Source organism: Engystomops pustulosus, chromosome 4, assembly GCF_040894005.1.
Source record: "Engystomops pustulosus chromosome 4, aEngPut4.maternal, whole genome shotgun sequence".
NCBI classification, from domain to species: Eukaryota; Metazoa; Chordata; class Amphibia; order Anura; family Leptodactylidae; genus Engystomops; species Engystomops pustulosus.
In genome coordinates, this window is record NC_092414.1 from 195,214,033 (window position 1) to 195,229,140 (window position 15,108).

Consider the following 15,108-nt stretch of genomic DNA (forward strand, 5'->3'; position numbering starts at 1 on the left):
TGAATAATGGATGATCTATTGGCCCAGATTTCACAGACTGAGCACAATGCAGTAGTGGCGACTCCTTGCATCATAGTGATATAAGATACAAGGAGTCCCTGCTTGCCAGCGGAACACAATCATGATTAGTTAGTCTCTACTATTAATCGGGGAACGTTTATCATATATCATTATGAAAACCTTTTGAAGGGCTTCTTGTAATACTACATTTAGCCTGAAGTGGACACTGTAGGAAAAAATGAGCAGCTAACTACAAATATGTATGGTTATCATAGATGTGGGGGATCCTTTGTACCATCTATTATGTATTTATTTGTTATTGGGATGTGTTGGTAATATCTGCAATGACATGTCTCCTAAGTCATTTCCAAATTTTGTGATTCTCTGCCCACAGGAACGCGCTGTGCGGCAAGTTGCAGTGTGAAAATGTGAACTCTATGCCTGTCTTTGGCATTGAGCCCTCAATTATTAAGACTACGGTCCAAGGTATTACATGTTGGGGGGTGGACTTCCAGCTTGGTTCCGATGTTCCAGATCCTGCCATGGTTAATGAAGGCACCAAGTGTGCAGAGGGCAAGGTAAGGGATCCCAAAACCTCTTTCCTTCATTCTATACTACTAGGAAGTATTGTCCTCTGTCTTTGGTCTATGTACATCATCTAAGGATCTGTTTTTTTTTCCTCTCCATATAAGGTCTGTAAGCGGTTCCAGTGTGTCGAAGCAACTGTGCTGGGCTATGACTGTGATGTACAAAACAAATGTGGAGGTAATGGGGTGAGTACAGAACCTTTAAAACCATAATCTCTGTTATTGTCAAGCACATTAACAATTCCTAGTTTTTGAATGTGTCCTCCTATCCTGAATTTTCATATCAAGGGTGAATGCTGGAACCATTACAGTACCCTTTATTTCTATTGCAAATTTGACAATTAGCATTTAGAAACATAACGAAAATAAGCGCCGGCACCAGCTCACCCTGCTCACGGCATTTGCAGTTTATAACCACCATCGGAAGTGGTAGGTTTCCTTTAACATATATATCCAGTATATCATATTTGTCAGATTTTGGGGAAAGCCATTGGATAAGAAACCAAGAAATAATGTCCCTTCCATGTAGAGGTCTTCATCTATTACAACCCATAGGAATTGATTTATTGACCTGCTATGGCAGCGTGTTCTATCATCATGCTCATCGACAATTGTGGCTTAGCCAAGTTTTCGTACGTGTTCTCCTATCCTAAATTTTTATCTAATACAGGGTGTGTGCCTAATCCATTATGTACTACCTTTAATTGTAAATTCAACAAAATAATTTCAAAATTTTGACATTCATGCTAGATACTTTGGAGAAGATCTAAACGTCCCTTAAGTATATACTGTATATGGTCTCTGCAACTATTATTTTGACTCCTATCACGTCTATATTCTAGGTATGTAACAGCAATAAGAACTGTCACTGCAACGACGGCTGGGCCTTCCCGGACTGCAAAAATAAGGGTTATGGTGGAAGCGTCGACAGTGGCCCTACATATAACGGTACGAACCAACTGCCCCTTATCTGCCCCTGCTGATCCTTGAATGTGTGCAGTCATGTTTTCAGAATTTTTATTTTTTTTTGTCACTTTCTTTTGCATTCCCTACTCATACATTTTATATTAGTGTTACATCTTGTCATATTCTTACATTGTTGTAACTAAAGTATTGTGTACATATTACATGATGCATTGTATAAATATAGCCATACTAGAAAAAAAATTGATCAAACAAGTAGAACTAATAGCAGTGCCTCTGCGTTCCTATATGTTTTATAATTGTAGTAATGTAAGAATCATAATGGGTGGGCTGAGAGAAATTTAATCCAATCAGTCCATTTTGTTTCAAATGTTTTCCTTGTACTTCTGTCGCTTGCTAATAAAGATTCCATCATAAAATTCCTGTTTGTATTGTGTAGTATCTCGTTGACAGTGGGCAACACGGGTGACTTCCAGTTTTTTGCAATTCGATTTCTAGTTGTGTTTAGAATATGGGAAATAGTTAAGTGTGGTAGAGGTATGTCTTCAAGGCCAAGGGATAATAAAGCAATCCCCGGGGATAGGGTAGGGGATGATGCTTCTCAATTTGTTAATGACTGTTTTCCATACTGGTTTTACTGGCTTATTTACTGGTTTACTGGCTGGTTTATTTGGGCGGATATGCTACCTAATAGTCCTTTGAGGATATGTTGTGGTTAGGATTGGTACACCTCATTCCTGACATTGCACTTTAGGCACATGACACTTTAGTGCGGTTTTATGTGATACAATTAAAAGTTATATTTTAGCACATTTTTTATTTTTTTTTTCACCCTACCCCTATTATGCTTTTTTTGGTTTACTGGCCCACCATACATGTAGTAAGGAACTTATATCTTTGTTACATCTCTAGCATATGCCTGACGTGTTGGGATACATTTTGGCTAGTCGGTACGGTGTTGGATACCAGCTATACATTAATTTGTGCGCGGTTTCTTGATGATTAATGCATTGAGATGTTTGAGTTGTAATGGAAAATGCATGTTCCCATATGTTCTCATATGTCATGTTTAGTTCTTTTCCCCATTTTTCCTGGAATGATTGTTTATCTGGAAGATTAAGCAGTAATATTTCCCTATATCCTTTGCTTATGCCTTTCTTTTTTCTTTCTTTATTATGGAAGTATTCACCATATAGAGTTTTCTTTTTATTTGTTGAAATTCTTATATTCTGCAAGTACTGTATTCTCGCAACCGGAGATATTTATAGAAATCTGCTTTGGGGATATTGTAATTTTTCTCTTATTTCTTGAAAGGAAAATCTAGAGCCGTTAAAGTAGATGTTATCTGTTTTAGTTATACCTGAAGTTATCCAATTCGTGTAGTCGATTTTGGGTAATAATCTCTGGATTGGTTCCGTGGGAAGTTCCAGTAAATTAAGTGGAATCAGGTCTCTGGTAGGAGCGTCCTTGTTCCATAAGTTTAGTCCTGCTTTAATAGTAGGGGAGGGACATTTAGGGATTCTCTTAGTTATAGCTATTTGCCATAGTAATGATTGTATATTTGATTGGTAGAATAGATCCGTTTCTATTTTAACCCACTGTTTTGATAGGTCATTATTCCACCAGGATTTTATTTGGTCCAGTAATGTTGCATGGTAATAAGCTTTAATGAATGGACTACTTAGTCCGCCTTTATTAGGAGGAAGATGTAATATTTTAGCTGCAATCCTAGCTTTTTGTGCCTTCCATATGAATTTCTGTATAATTTGTTGTATTCTGGATATTGGGGGTCATTTACTAAGGGCCCGATTCGCGTTTTTTGCGACGGGTTAACCGAATTTTTAGTTTTGTGCCGATTTTCCCTGTATTGCCCCGGGATTTCGGCGCATGCAATCGGATTGTTGCGCATCGGCGCTGGCATGCACGCGACGGAAATGGGGGGGCGTGGCCGTACAAAAACCTGACGGATTCGGAGAAACAGCCGCATTTAAAAAAAAAAAAAAGTGTCGCTGGACACGCACTTACCTTCACCCGGCAATGGATCGTGCACTCCGGTGGACCTCGGCGGACTTCAGCGCAGCAGCGACACCTGGTGAACGTCGGAGGAACTACCTTAGTGAGTCGCCGGAAGACCAGAATCCACCGCAGAGAACACGCCGCTGGATCGCGAATGGACCGCGTAAGTAAATCTGCCCCATTGTGTTTGATGATACACTAATGGGTACATTTCTAAAAAAGTATAATATTTTTGGTAATAGTAACATCTTTGTTGCGGCAATTCTGCCTAACCAAGATATTGGATAGTTAGAAAACGTTTGTATATCTTTCTGTAATTGGTTAGTTAATGTTGAGTAATGTGTTGGCATAAGGAGTTTGGTAGGGTAGGTTAATGTTATACCAAGGTATGGGATTTTTCCCTCTGTCCAAACAAATGGAAATTTTTTTCTCAAATTCTTTTTGTATATTTGGGGGAATGCCCATGTTCAGGATTAAGGATTTAGATTTGTTAATTTTATAGTAACTTATAGAGCTAAAGTTTTCAAGGATTTTATTTAGTTGAGGTAAAGTATTTTCTGCGGAGGTTAGGCATATAAACACATCATCTGCGAAGAGACCAATTCTGTGATCTGTCTCTCCTGTCTGAATACCCTTAATATGTGGATTGTTCCTTACATGTTGTGCTAGTGGTTCCATTAATAATGTGAAAATTAATGGTGAGAGGGGACATCCCTGTCGGGTTCTGTTAGTTATTGTGAAATAATTAGAGATGGATCCAGATGTCTATGTTCTTGCGGTTGGGTTCTTGTATAGCGCTAAGATTAGTGTCATTAATGGTGGTGGTATTCTAAATTCTTTGAGAACTTCCTCCATATACTTCCAGTTAACTCTATCGAAAGCCTTCTCCGCATCCAGAGTCGGGAGCAGAGAAGGCGTTCGATTTGCCTTCGTTTTGGATATGAGATTAAAATTTGACGTCCTTTCACAAATCCCACTTGGTCGTGATGGACCAACTCAGGGATAATATCCAATAATCTATTGGCTAGAATTTTTGAATATATCTTTAGGTCCGAGTTCAGTAAAGATATTGGCCTAAAGTTGACAGGGCAATCTGGTGGTTTCCCTGGTTTGGGTAATGTAATTATTACTGCTTCTAGCATCTCTTTAGGGAATTGTTGGGTTTGGAAAATGCTATTGAATACTTTAGTAAGATGTGGAGTGAGCGGTTTATGGAATTTTTTATAAAAATTGTTAAGTGAGCCCGTCTGGGCCGGGGGATTTGTTGAGTTTTAATGATGGTATTACTTCAGTAATTTCCTAATATTGTTTCATATTTCTGAGCTATTGGGGGAAGGCGAAAACTTGGTTGTGGGGTTGATGAATCATTTTTGAGGTTAGAATAATATTTGGCGAATTCGTTGGCTATATTTTGTGGGTCCATTATTTTGGATAATCCATATTTGAAGAAGTCATTAAAAAAAGGTTGAAAAACAGTGCTACGCCATTTCACAGGTTGGATGTGGTACTACACGCCTCTACATTATTCACTTCAACTCAGTTGTGATTCAATACCAGTGTCCATATGGGTGCAACAGCAAAATCCCTTTTTCTACTTTTTTTTTTTTATTAATCCAAATTTCTTGCCCTTCGACGTTACAGATAAAGACACTTCCCTCCGGGATGGATTGCTGGTCTTCTTTTTCTTGGTCGTGCCTCTTTTGGCTCTCGGAGCATTTGTATTCTTTAGAAGAAATGAACTGAAGAGTAGATTCTGCGGGAGGAGGAGATCACACGGGTAAGTGACTGCTAAGTTCTCTTGCTATATTTTGCTGTGTGCTGTGATCCTGTGATGTAGGAACCTCAGAGTCTAATCTAAGACTTGGGTAAACGCAGCTCATTTCTTTCCTCCTGCTGAGAGAGAGTGAGCATAAACAAGAGGTATATAGTTATATTAACTTGTCCACTTAATGCTAAAATAGAAAAGGCAATGACATTCAGTGTGAGTGCGTGCTGAGGCTATTTGAGTCTATATTTTATAAGAAACTATAGTTCCTAATCTTAAACTTGCACATTATTTGATCTACACAGGACAACACAAGATGGTAAGAGAGAGCTGTCCAAGGCTACCCCCGGCAGAGGTGGTCCTACAGCAGGAGAACCAAGAAATGCACCAAACAACGTCCCTGGTAGAGGTGGTCCCCCGACAGGTGCTCCACGAAATGCATCACAAATGCAAGCACCCAGAGTACCTCCTAATACAAGACCTCAAAATGTGCCACCAGTTCCTGCAGCAAATGCACCTCCCAGGAATGTACCACCTATGGGACCCCCCAGAAATATCCCCCAACCATCATATGAAAGTGTGAGTACCTCTGCGTAAGATACAAGTTACAAGTCTTATTGGAGGATAGTTCATGTTCCTCGTGGGTGGAGCTAAAATTTGGCTACAGTGGCCACTACTGGAGAGGTGTGGTATTACCAGTGGCCATTCAGAAATATAGCAGTCTGTGAAGTACATCAACACAGCTGGTTTATACGCAGCTCTTTATTCTGATATATATTGGGGGTTCCCATATAGGGGGACCCTTATCTACAAAGGCAGATCATATGAAGATGATATCTTGCTTTTCAAAAGGCAGCATCAGTTTCATCACGCACTGTAGGTCATGGCTCCATATCTAATGATGATATTTACCCCCCCCCTTACCCCTTTCTGTGGTTCTGGTTATTGATTAACATAGTGAATAATGGTTTTATTTAGAAAAAGAAAACTTGTTGCGAGTCCGGACAGAGTTTCGTCTTGCACAGTATACACTGACGTTCTGAGGACGTATATCCGGACGTAATTTTGTGCCACAATATACATCTCCATAGATGCCTATTACGGCTGGCCGCGGTAGGGTTAGTACACACGTGTCACCATACTGTACCATGCACGGGAAAAAGATATAGCCTGCTGTCTTTCCTTGTACGTATGGCCGGGTGCTGTGCTCCGCTATGGAGAGGGGAGGGGTGAGCAGCACTCATCCTTCCGCCTCTCCAACGCACGGCTGTATACTTGCCCGGGGCTACAGCCAGGCTGAACATAGGGTAGTGTGAAAGAAACCCAACTCATGGAGATCTGTCTGTGCTGGAAACCTGTTGCAGCATCCACTAGAAGTAAGTAAGAAAGCTTCCTGATAGGATCCCAGCAAGAAGAGATCTAGAAAACCGAGGAAGGATATTGGAAAATTGTATAATACACACATTCCCACACACAGATACATTCAAATGGAATCTGACCATACAGAGCTGCACACAGTGTTAGGGATTGGCCCTGGAGATCTGTGTAACCATACCTTTGTGTAGGACAGGGCTGTGAAGCATGAAATTATAATCCAGCTCTGCAGCTCCTGTGTCTGTCTTTTAGCCTGAAGAGCTTTCTGCTCTCTGCTGCTCCACAACCTCCTACTCTTGAGGAGGAGCTGGATCAGGATTTTGGTTGGATACTGAGGAACAATTCATTGCAAAGAGCAAAAAGACCTGACAGAAGCTGCAAACATGGATTATTTTACTTTCCACAGCGCTACTGCTACTTACTACACACACAAAGGTATGGTTACACAGCTCCAGAGGGACAATATGTAGCACTTGCTGCAGTTTATCATTTGTAATCAAAACTAATTTATAGATTTACATGAATGTATATATTCACACTGGATCACTTAAACTTACATATTTTGAAATACAAGCCTAGAAAAAGTCATAAATCCTAACTTAACTGTGAAAAAGTTCACCCCGGACTCCTGTATGTTGTGTTTCCATCTGCTGGTGAAGGTGAATGTCTCCCTTGTAGTGCTCACTTTTGCCCACAAGATGGCAGATAACTGCCTACAGACTAAACTACAGTAGTCCAGGAAGGGGCATAAGGATCCAGGAGGGGCGAGGGCACAAGGTGGAGTTTTTGGCCCCTTCTCCTGTGTTTTTAGGTTTGTATAGATGTGACTTTTTATATGAATCCTTCCATTTTGTGTAATATTGTAAAGCTCAGATCGAAAGTCTTAATTTGTTTATGGCCCTCACCTTTGTAATGACCTCTGTATGTACATTCTTACATTACAGTCCTACAAACCGAACGCCGCTGCGGTTCCATCATATGCAGTAAGACAGCCTCAGCATACACCGTCTAGGTAAGTCCTCCATAACCACAGGGATTTCTCATGTCAATTTATCTGCAATCTGGTCGCTCTGGGCAACTACGTTCTGGATATGTTCTGGACTTTGCCTGGAAAACATGACGGGGGGAAAGGATACTGGAATTACCGGATCCAATACACTAAAGGATAAGCGATCATTGTCTACCAGACGACCCCTTTAAATAGTCTGGTCCACAGATAAACCTTTATCCTGTCTTGTTGAAAAGTAGGGGCCCTTGTACCCCATCACTTTTCCATAGAATTGTCACTTCCCAATTAGGGCCATGACCTCTTTTGCTGTGCAACTCCTATTACACTGTATAATTCTATAGCAATGCATTTTGAACCCTTATTGCTGCATTTTACAACAATTTATGCCAGAAATGGATTGATTAAATTGCCCTATTGTTTTATATATTGCCGGAATTTTCATGTAAAGCTTTGGTAATGTTACATAATACTAATCCTAATACCAAAGCTACAGACAGTGTTTGGTATTAGCCCTGGAGATACGTTTAACCACGCCACAGCAGAACATTGAAAAATGTATTTGTATTCCTGGATTATAGCTGGACTGGAGCAGTCTCCTCACACTGCTTGCTCTTTGATCTTTGAATTTAAACTGCTTCACAGCCCCCCTTCCCTTCTACTACAATATGTAACCCAAGGCTACTATATATTTTTTGCTGTAGGGGCTGTGCTATGTTCAGTGAAGAGATCTCACACAGAAGTCCAGCTACAATCCTGGAATATAAATGGAATTTTCACAGTCTAGCTGCTACTAAGAACACACACAAAGAACACACATGATTATCTCCAGGGCTAATATCCACCACCATCTGCAGTTATTTACTACAGCCACAAGTAGGGGGCGCTGCAGAAGAACTCTTTATGATGCCCTCAGTGGTGTAAAACCAATATAATCTACCCATCCATCCTGCTAATATCTGCATTTTTTTTTTTATTTCAGGCCTCCACTTCCCCACCAAAGAGAACCCCAACACCCTAACATCGCTCCGGCACGCCCTCCGCCCGCCCCTCCGGTATAACGCTGCTTTCTCGGATCAGCGTAGCCTTTGTATCGGACTTTATTACTAGGTACACGTGTGTTTCCAGGAGACACGACTTATCATGTTTGGGAGACAGAACCATGAAGCTGGCCTTACAGACCTGTGCTGCTTGGGTTTTCATAGCACAGTCCTAGATTCTCTGTTTACAGCGTGCGACTTCTGAAATGTCCGAGCCATCCGGCGGCAAACCTGTTAGGACGCTAAATACGTGGAGTAGAGTTTTTTGAAGGATTTTGACTGAATTGGGTATTGAAGCCTCAGAACATCCTCCTATCTGTACCACCCTGTCACTAGCTATATAATGGCGTTACCACATCTGCTTGTTCATCCCGCAGTGTCATTTTAATTCATTCATTAGCATATTCAAAGGGAACCTGTCACTAGATTTTACCCCATTGAACTACCAGCCCCCTCAGGTAGCAGATCAAATGTCCTTTCTAGACATAATAATTCCTTTATTTATATAGCGCACACAGATTACGTAGCGCTGCACAAAGCATGACAAATTGGTCCCTGTCCCCAATGGGGCTCACAATCTAAACAACCTACCAGTATGTTTTTGGAGTGTGGGAGGAAACCAAAGGACCCGGAGGAAACCCACGCAAACACGGAGAGAGCATACAAACTCTTTGCAGATGTTGACCTGGGTGGGATTAGAACCCAGGACCCCAGCACTGCAAGGCAGAAGTGCTACTCACTCAGCCTTCGTGCATGATCTCACCTGAAAAAAATCTCCTTCAAAAACATGAGGAGAGGAGAGTCCTATTTTGCCTGAGAGGAGTCAAATTTGAAGACTACAGGGGAGTGTCACTTCTGAAGCCTCTATCTACACTTCTATAGTACATACATGCATACATACGTACGTACGTACGTACGTACGTACGTACATACATACATACAAACATGCTGCTGATGTCATCTTAAAGATAATAATCTCATCTTTCGGATCCGACGTAGTTGGAAATGTGAGGTACAGTTCCTTTTTTTTTAACTATTTGTTTCTATGGTTATGGAGCTCACATAACCACAAGACTGATGAAGAGAATCTTATCTTTAATATGACACCAGCACCATGCTTCTGGGTACCATAGAACTGAAGATAGGGATGTCTGAAATGAGGCCTCCTGCTGCCTCTAAACTTGACTCATCTCGAGTAAAATATGACTCTTATCTGCTCGCTGTCACTGGAGATTTATTATAGGTAAACAAATGAGTTTTCACTTATAAGCTTGAGGTCTACAAAGGACATTTCATATAAGACCTGAGAAGGCTAGTAGTTTAATGAGGTAAAATTTGGTGCCGGATGCCTATAAAGGATAGATCCACACTTGTGAACAATTTATTGCCAGCTCCAGAAACCCTGCGATCTGCTGTAGCAACTTTTAATTAGACTTTTAATCATGAAAATAGACCTAGCCTTGTCACATGACTCCTAAATCATTTATATACATATTTTTTCCGAACAAATGCTGACCAACTTAAATAATACACGTTAGATGTAACAACCCTTTAAATTATTTTAATCCTTTTCTACCACTCTGTGCTCATGACAAAATCTTATATATATAGAAAGTGGTGGCGCCAATGACGTCCCTATGCGATTGGTTGGTAACCGCTTTGTTATTGTTTGCACTAGCTTTGACATGACTCCATTTTGTTTCCACACAAACTCGGCAGCCATTTTGTGCATGGACTTGTTTTCCCTCTCTCCTTCTTGTTGCCACGACAATGGTTTCAGTATTCAAAATGGCCGCTTCCATTTTTACTACCCAGACCTCTGCCCTATGAATTGTTATACTGTGAAGCAGAATGAGGCGCGTTTCTGAGGAAAATGTTAAATTATTTTGCTGATTTACTTTGATTTTTCAAAAGATTTGATGTATTTTTAGTGTATGTTACATGTAGGACCTTGTTTCTGATGTGTATTTAACATTAGGGCATTATCATCTTACGCTTCATACAGATATTTAGCGTTTCTCACAGACAGGAAGTGGTTAATTGTAAGAAATAATCTAACTATTAGGTTTTAGGCCTCATTCACCTCCAATCTGTGGTGAGGAAAGTCCTGATCTGTGGGAAATTATGGCAAAAAAAAAAAGTGTTCCTATGACAACACTGCCTGGGGTCTGCTGGTAACAACTATGTAGAGACCCCTCAGTAATTCACTATGAAGTGAGTGTGATCGCTCTATCCTCAGTGTTATGAATGGAGTTTTCTGAAGGAAGTAGAAGGTCATGAGGATTACTTTAAACTAACTTGTATAAAAATTCAGTGGTTTTTTTTTCACTTTTCCTCTAACCATTCAGGTTTTTACTCTAAAAAGTAGAGTATTTTCTTCCAATATTACTCCAAAATAATCCTCCTCCTGCTCTATAATATGCTGCCTGCAGATAGGACACTATGTACAATCTCCTCAGCTTCTCCTGCTCTATAACATGTAACCTTTAGATGGGACACTATATACAATCTGCTCAGCTCCTCCTGCTCTATAACATGCTGCCTACAGATATGACACTATGTACAATCTGCTCGGCTCCTCCTGCTCTATAACACGCTGCCTACAGATATGACACTATGTACAATCTGCTCAACCCCTCCTGCTCTATAACATGCTGCCTGCAGATATGACACCATGTACAATCTGCTCAGCTCCCCCTGCTCTATAACATGCTGCCTGCAGATAGGACACTATGTACAATCTGCTCGGCTCCTCCTGCTCTATAACACGCTGCCTACAGATATGACACTGTACAATCTGCTCAACCCCTCCTGCTCTATAACATGCTGCCTGCAGATATAACACCATGTACAATCTGCTCAGCTTCCCCTGCTCTATAACATGCTGCCTGCAGATAGGACACTATATACAATCTGCTCAGCTCCCCCTGCTCTATAACATGCTGCCTGCAGATTAGGGCACTATGTACATTCTGCTCAGCTCCTCCTGCTCTATAACATGCTGCCTGCAGATTAGGACACTATATACAATCTGCTCAGCTCCTCCTGCTCTATAACATGCTGCCTGCAGATAGGACACTATGTATAATCTGCTCAGCTCCTCCTGCTCTATAACATGCTGCCTGCAGATAGGACACTATGTATAATCTGCTCAGCTCCTCCTGCTCTATAACATGCTGCCTGCAGATAGGACACTATGTATAATCTGCTCAGCTCCTCCTGCTCTATAACATGCTGCCTGCAGATAGGACACTATGTATAATCTGCTCAGCACCCTCCACCAAATAACGTACTGTCTGTATGTAAAATATACTCAGTTATATAACATGATACTGGCAGAAAAGAACATGTCTACATTATGTTCCTCTACTCTTGCTCTATAACATTCTGCATGCAGATTGAATGCTTTATAAAATCGCCCTTTCTGCTCTATAATATACTACGTGTAGGTGGTGCTCTTTGTGAGATCTGCATAATTCCAGCTGCTGTATAATACACGGCCTACATGTAGGACACTATGGCAGTGGCAGGGGATCAGTGAGGTTTATTCGGATCACACTGTCCATTTCATTTCTTATCCATATCCTTGTTGATACTCGGCTGTCACAGAAAATATGATAAACATGGTCACCAGCCAAATGTGCCATCCAAGTGGGGTGCAGCGTATAATGGCGGCCATATTGGTTTTATTATGGCTGTCCCTGAAAACGTTCAACTTCTGGTGGTTATGTCTCTGTCCCCGGGCATATTGTCTGCCACCCTTCCCTTTATTGTTAAAGGAAAACCCCAGTCAAGCTTGTCGGTCGGATAACTTTGCTCTGGTTGTCACTTTTTTTTGTCACCAAGAGGCTACCGTAGCATTTCCATGACACATGCTTGAGAAATTGGGTTGGACACCCCCCCCCCCCTCCTATGCAGGACTGAATAAAGCTTCGCCCCTGAGGGGAATATGTTAGAACCTTCTGTAGAAAATCGGTCATTTTATGCTTCATGATACACTGATAGCATTAGATGGACACTAATAACCCTAAGGGACGTCATGTCCAACGAATGTTACTTTTAAAGCGTACATCTCCTTTAAGAAAACTTAGCAGAAATAAGTAGCCCCATAAATGAGAGGAAATCCTTTGTCTGGTCATGGTGTGAAAACAGTCGTATTTGCCCTGCAAGAAATTGCACCTATGACACTAGAGCTTCTTCTTCATAGAGCTTCTATAGAGACCCAGCTGCTTTGACTCACTCCTCCCCCTCCCCTCTCCATAGAGCTTCTATAGAGACCCAGCTGCTTTGACTCACTCCTCCCCCTCCCCTCTCCATAGAGCTTCTATAGAGACCCAGCTGCTTTGACTCACTCCTCCCCCTCCCCTCTTCATAGTTTCTATAGAGACCCAGCTGCTTTGACTCACTCCTCCCCCTCCCCTCTCCATAGACCTTCTATAGAGACCTAGCTGTTTTGACTCACTCCTCCCCCTCCCCTCTCCATAGAGCTTCTATAGAGACCCAGCTGCTTTGACTCACTCCTCCCCCTCCCCTCTTCATAGACCTTCTATAGAGACCTAGCTGTTTTGACTCACTCCTCCCCTCCGCTCTCCATAGACTTTTTATAGAGACCCAGCTGCTTTGACTCACTCCTCCCCCTCCCCTCTCCATAAACGTTTTATAGAGACCTAGCTGCTTTTACTCACTCCTTTTTAGAGTGCACCTAATTGCGTTATGACCACTTCTCGTAAAACCATCCCTAAGTAAGCATTCAGAATACAAAAAATTCCTGTCGAGGACTATTATATTTCCTCCTTAAATCTCAATTTATTAATTTTTTTTAATGGGCCATTTTTGGTAAAATATGAAGATAGATGATAAACTGCACTGAATTTGGATGTGGATATTGTACTCTTCTCCAGCATCATGGATGACTGATAGTATGAAGGAGGCCATGTTGTTTTGTTTTTTTTTTTGTTTTTTTTTAGATGGGGCCTTCCCAAAAAAAAAACTTTAGTTCTCAGTAACAGGGGGATGAGATTGGGGAATAGATGGAGCCTATAGGAACATGTGACCTATCGTATTGTCACCGCTCCACCTCTGCGCCGCAGCGATTGACCTAACTTTCTAAGACGTGAGACTGATGAGCTTCGCAAAAACCACTTTAGTTTTATTAAATAATTTTATTCACTCGTTACTTTAAGGAATCGATTGTATGTAACACGGCTGGGAATGTTCTCACTCGTTTCCTCTAATTGCAATTCAGTAGTCCTAAAAACAGAGAGGACTACATCCTCTCCCGCCATATTGGATTGGGGGCTCAATAAGTAATTGCCCATGGGAGCAACAGGACCATGTTTCTTCTATTGGTCCGATATTGCTGGACCACAAATCTCTCCCTATGCGCTACAGTGGGGCTCAGTGGTTAAGAGGATCCACACTGATCCAAATTCATGAGAAAGACCCTGTACGTGGGAGGACTGGTTGAGATTAGCCCGGGCCAATATGCTCGTGGGTGGTGTCTAGGCTCCTAGGCCAATGTAACGGCCTCTTATTATTATGAAGCCCCGCCCCCGCTTAACCAGAACAATGTGATGTGCATTGTAGATTTGCAATTGGATAAACCGTGAGACATTTCCAGAAACTGATGATTTCTCACTATTGCATTGTTTAGTCCCATGCCCATACTAATGTAACTTTATACGTACGTCGTTTGGAATTTCACTTGACTTTTTTTTTTTTTAATTGTTTGATTTTATTGAAGGGCTTTTATTAAAGCGTGTAAAATACATACACTGTAATCAATAAAGAATGTTTTTATAATACCCCCCGCCTTCAGTATTTGTATCACACATTCTACCAATACATGTCTGATCGAAGACCCTCGGAGGTCTCCTCGTACCGATAATCAGGACCGGATACTGCGGTATAAACCTTGTACAAAGCATGTCCATTGGGGTTGGGGACGACATCTTGGATTTGTGTGTGACATCTGTGGAGCTGAGTTTCTCTCTCTCTCTCTGCCCCATGCACACTAGCCATGCCCCCTGCACTCTAGCCCTGCCCCCTGCAGTCCAGGACGGAGCACACAGACACTGACATGCTGCCGGCAGCAACGTGAGGTGTGTAAAGCCCGGGGAGGGGGAGAAAGGCACAGCAGATCTAGTGTATTGTGGAATAGCAGAGATGTAGGAGAGCGGACTGTGTCATTGTGTGTAATAGGCATCTCATTAATCTCATCATCTCTGATCTGTCTTGTCTCTATTTCTATGAGTCAGATACTAGTACAATGTTCAGAAGCTAAATAAAAGTGTATATAAACCCTGTACCCTGAAAATCTAACCCCACCATAATGGGGCTCATTAACTAAGAGTTGCGTGTGGACTTTTGTCAGACTGTGCAACTTTTTCGGGGCTA

At 41.5% G+C, this 15,108-nt stretch overlaps 1 protein-coding gene across 2 annotated transcripts in view; it reads left to right on the forward strand.

Annotated features, from left to right (window-relative positions):
* Positions 1–13,024, forward strand: part of ADAM9 (ADAM metallopeptidase domain 9) — a 55,369-nt gene extending 42,345 nt beyond the window's left edge. For both annotated transcript variants that reach the window (XM_072149245.1, XM_072149246.1), the window contains exons 16-22: positions 395–578; positions 693–773; positions 1,430–1,535; positions 5,169–5,304; positions 5,598–5,871; positions 7,611–7,678; positions 8,655–13,024. In XM_072149245.1, coding sequence (XP_072005346.1) covers positions 395–578; positions 693–773; positions 1,430–1,535; positions 5,169–5,304; positions 5,598–5,871; positions 7,611–7,678; positions 8,655–8,733 — 928 coding nt within the window. In that variant the 3' untranslated portion in view covers positions 8,734–13,024. The remainder of the gene's footprint in view (positions 1–394; positions 579–692; positions 774–1,429; positions 1,536–5,168; positions 5,305–5,597; positions 5,872–7,610; positions 7,679–8,654) is intronic.
* The last annotated feature ends 2,084 nt before the right edge of the window (positions 13,025–15,108 follow it).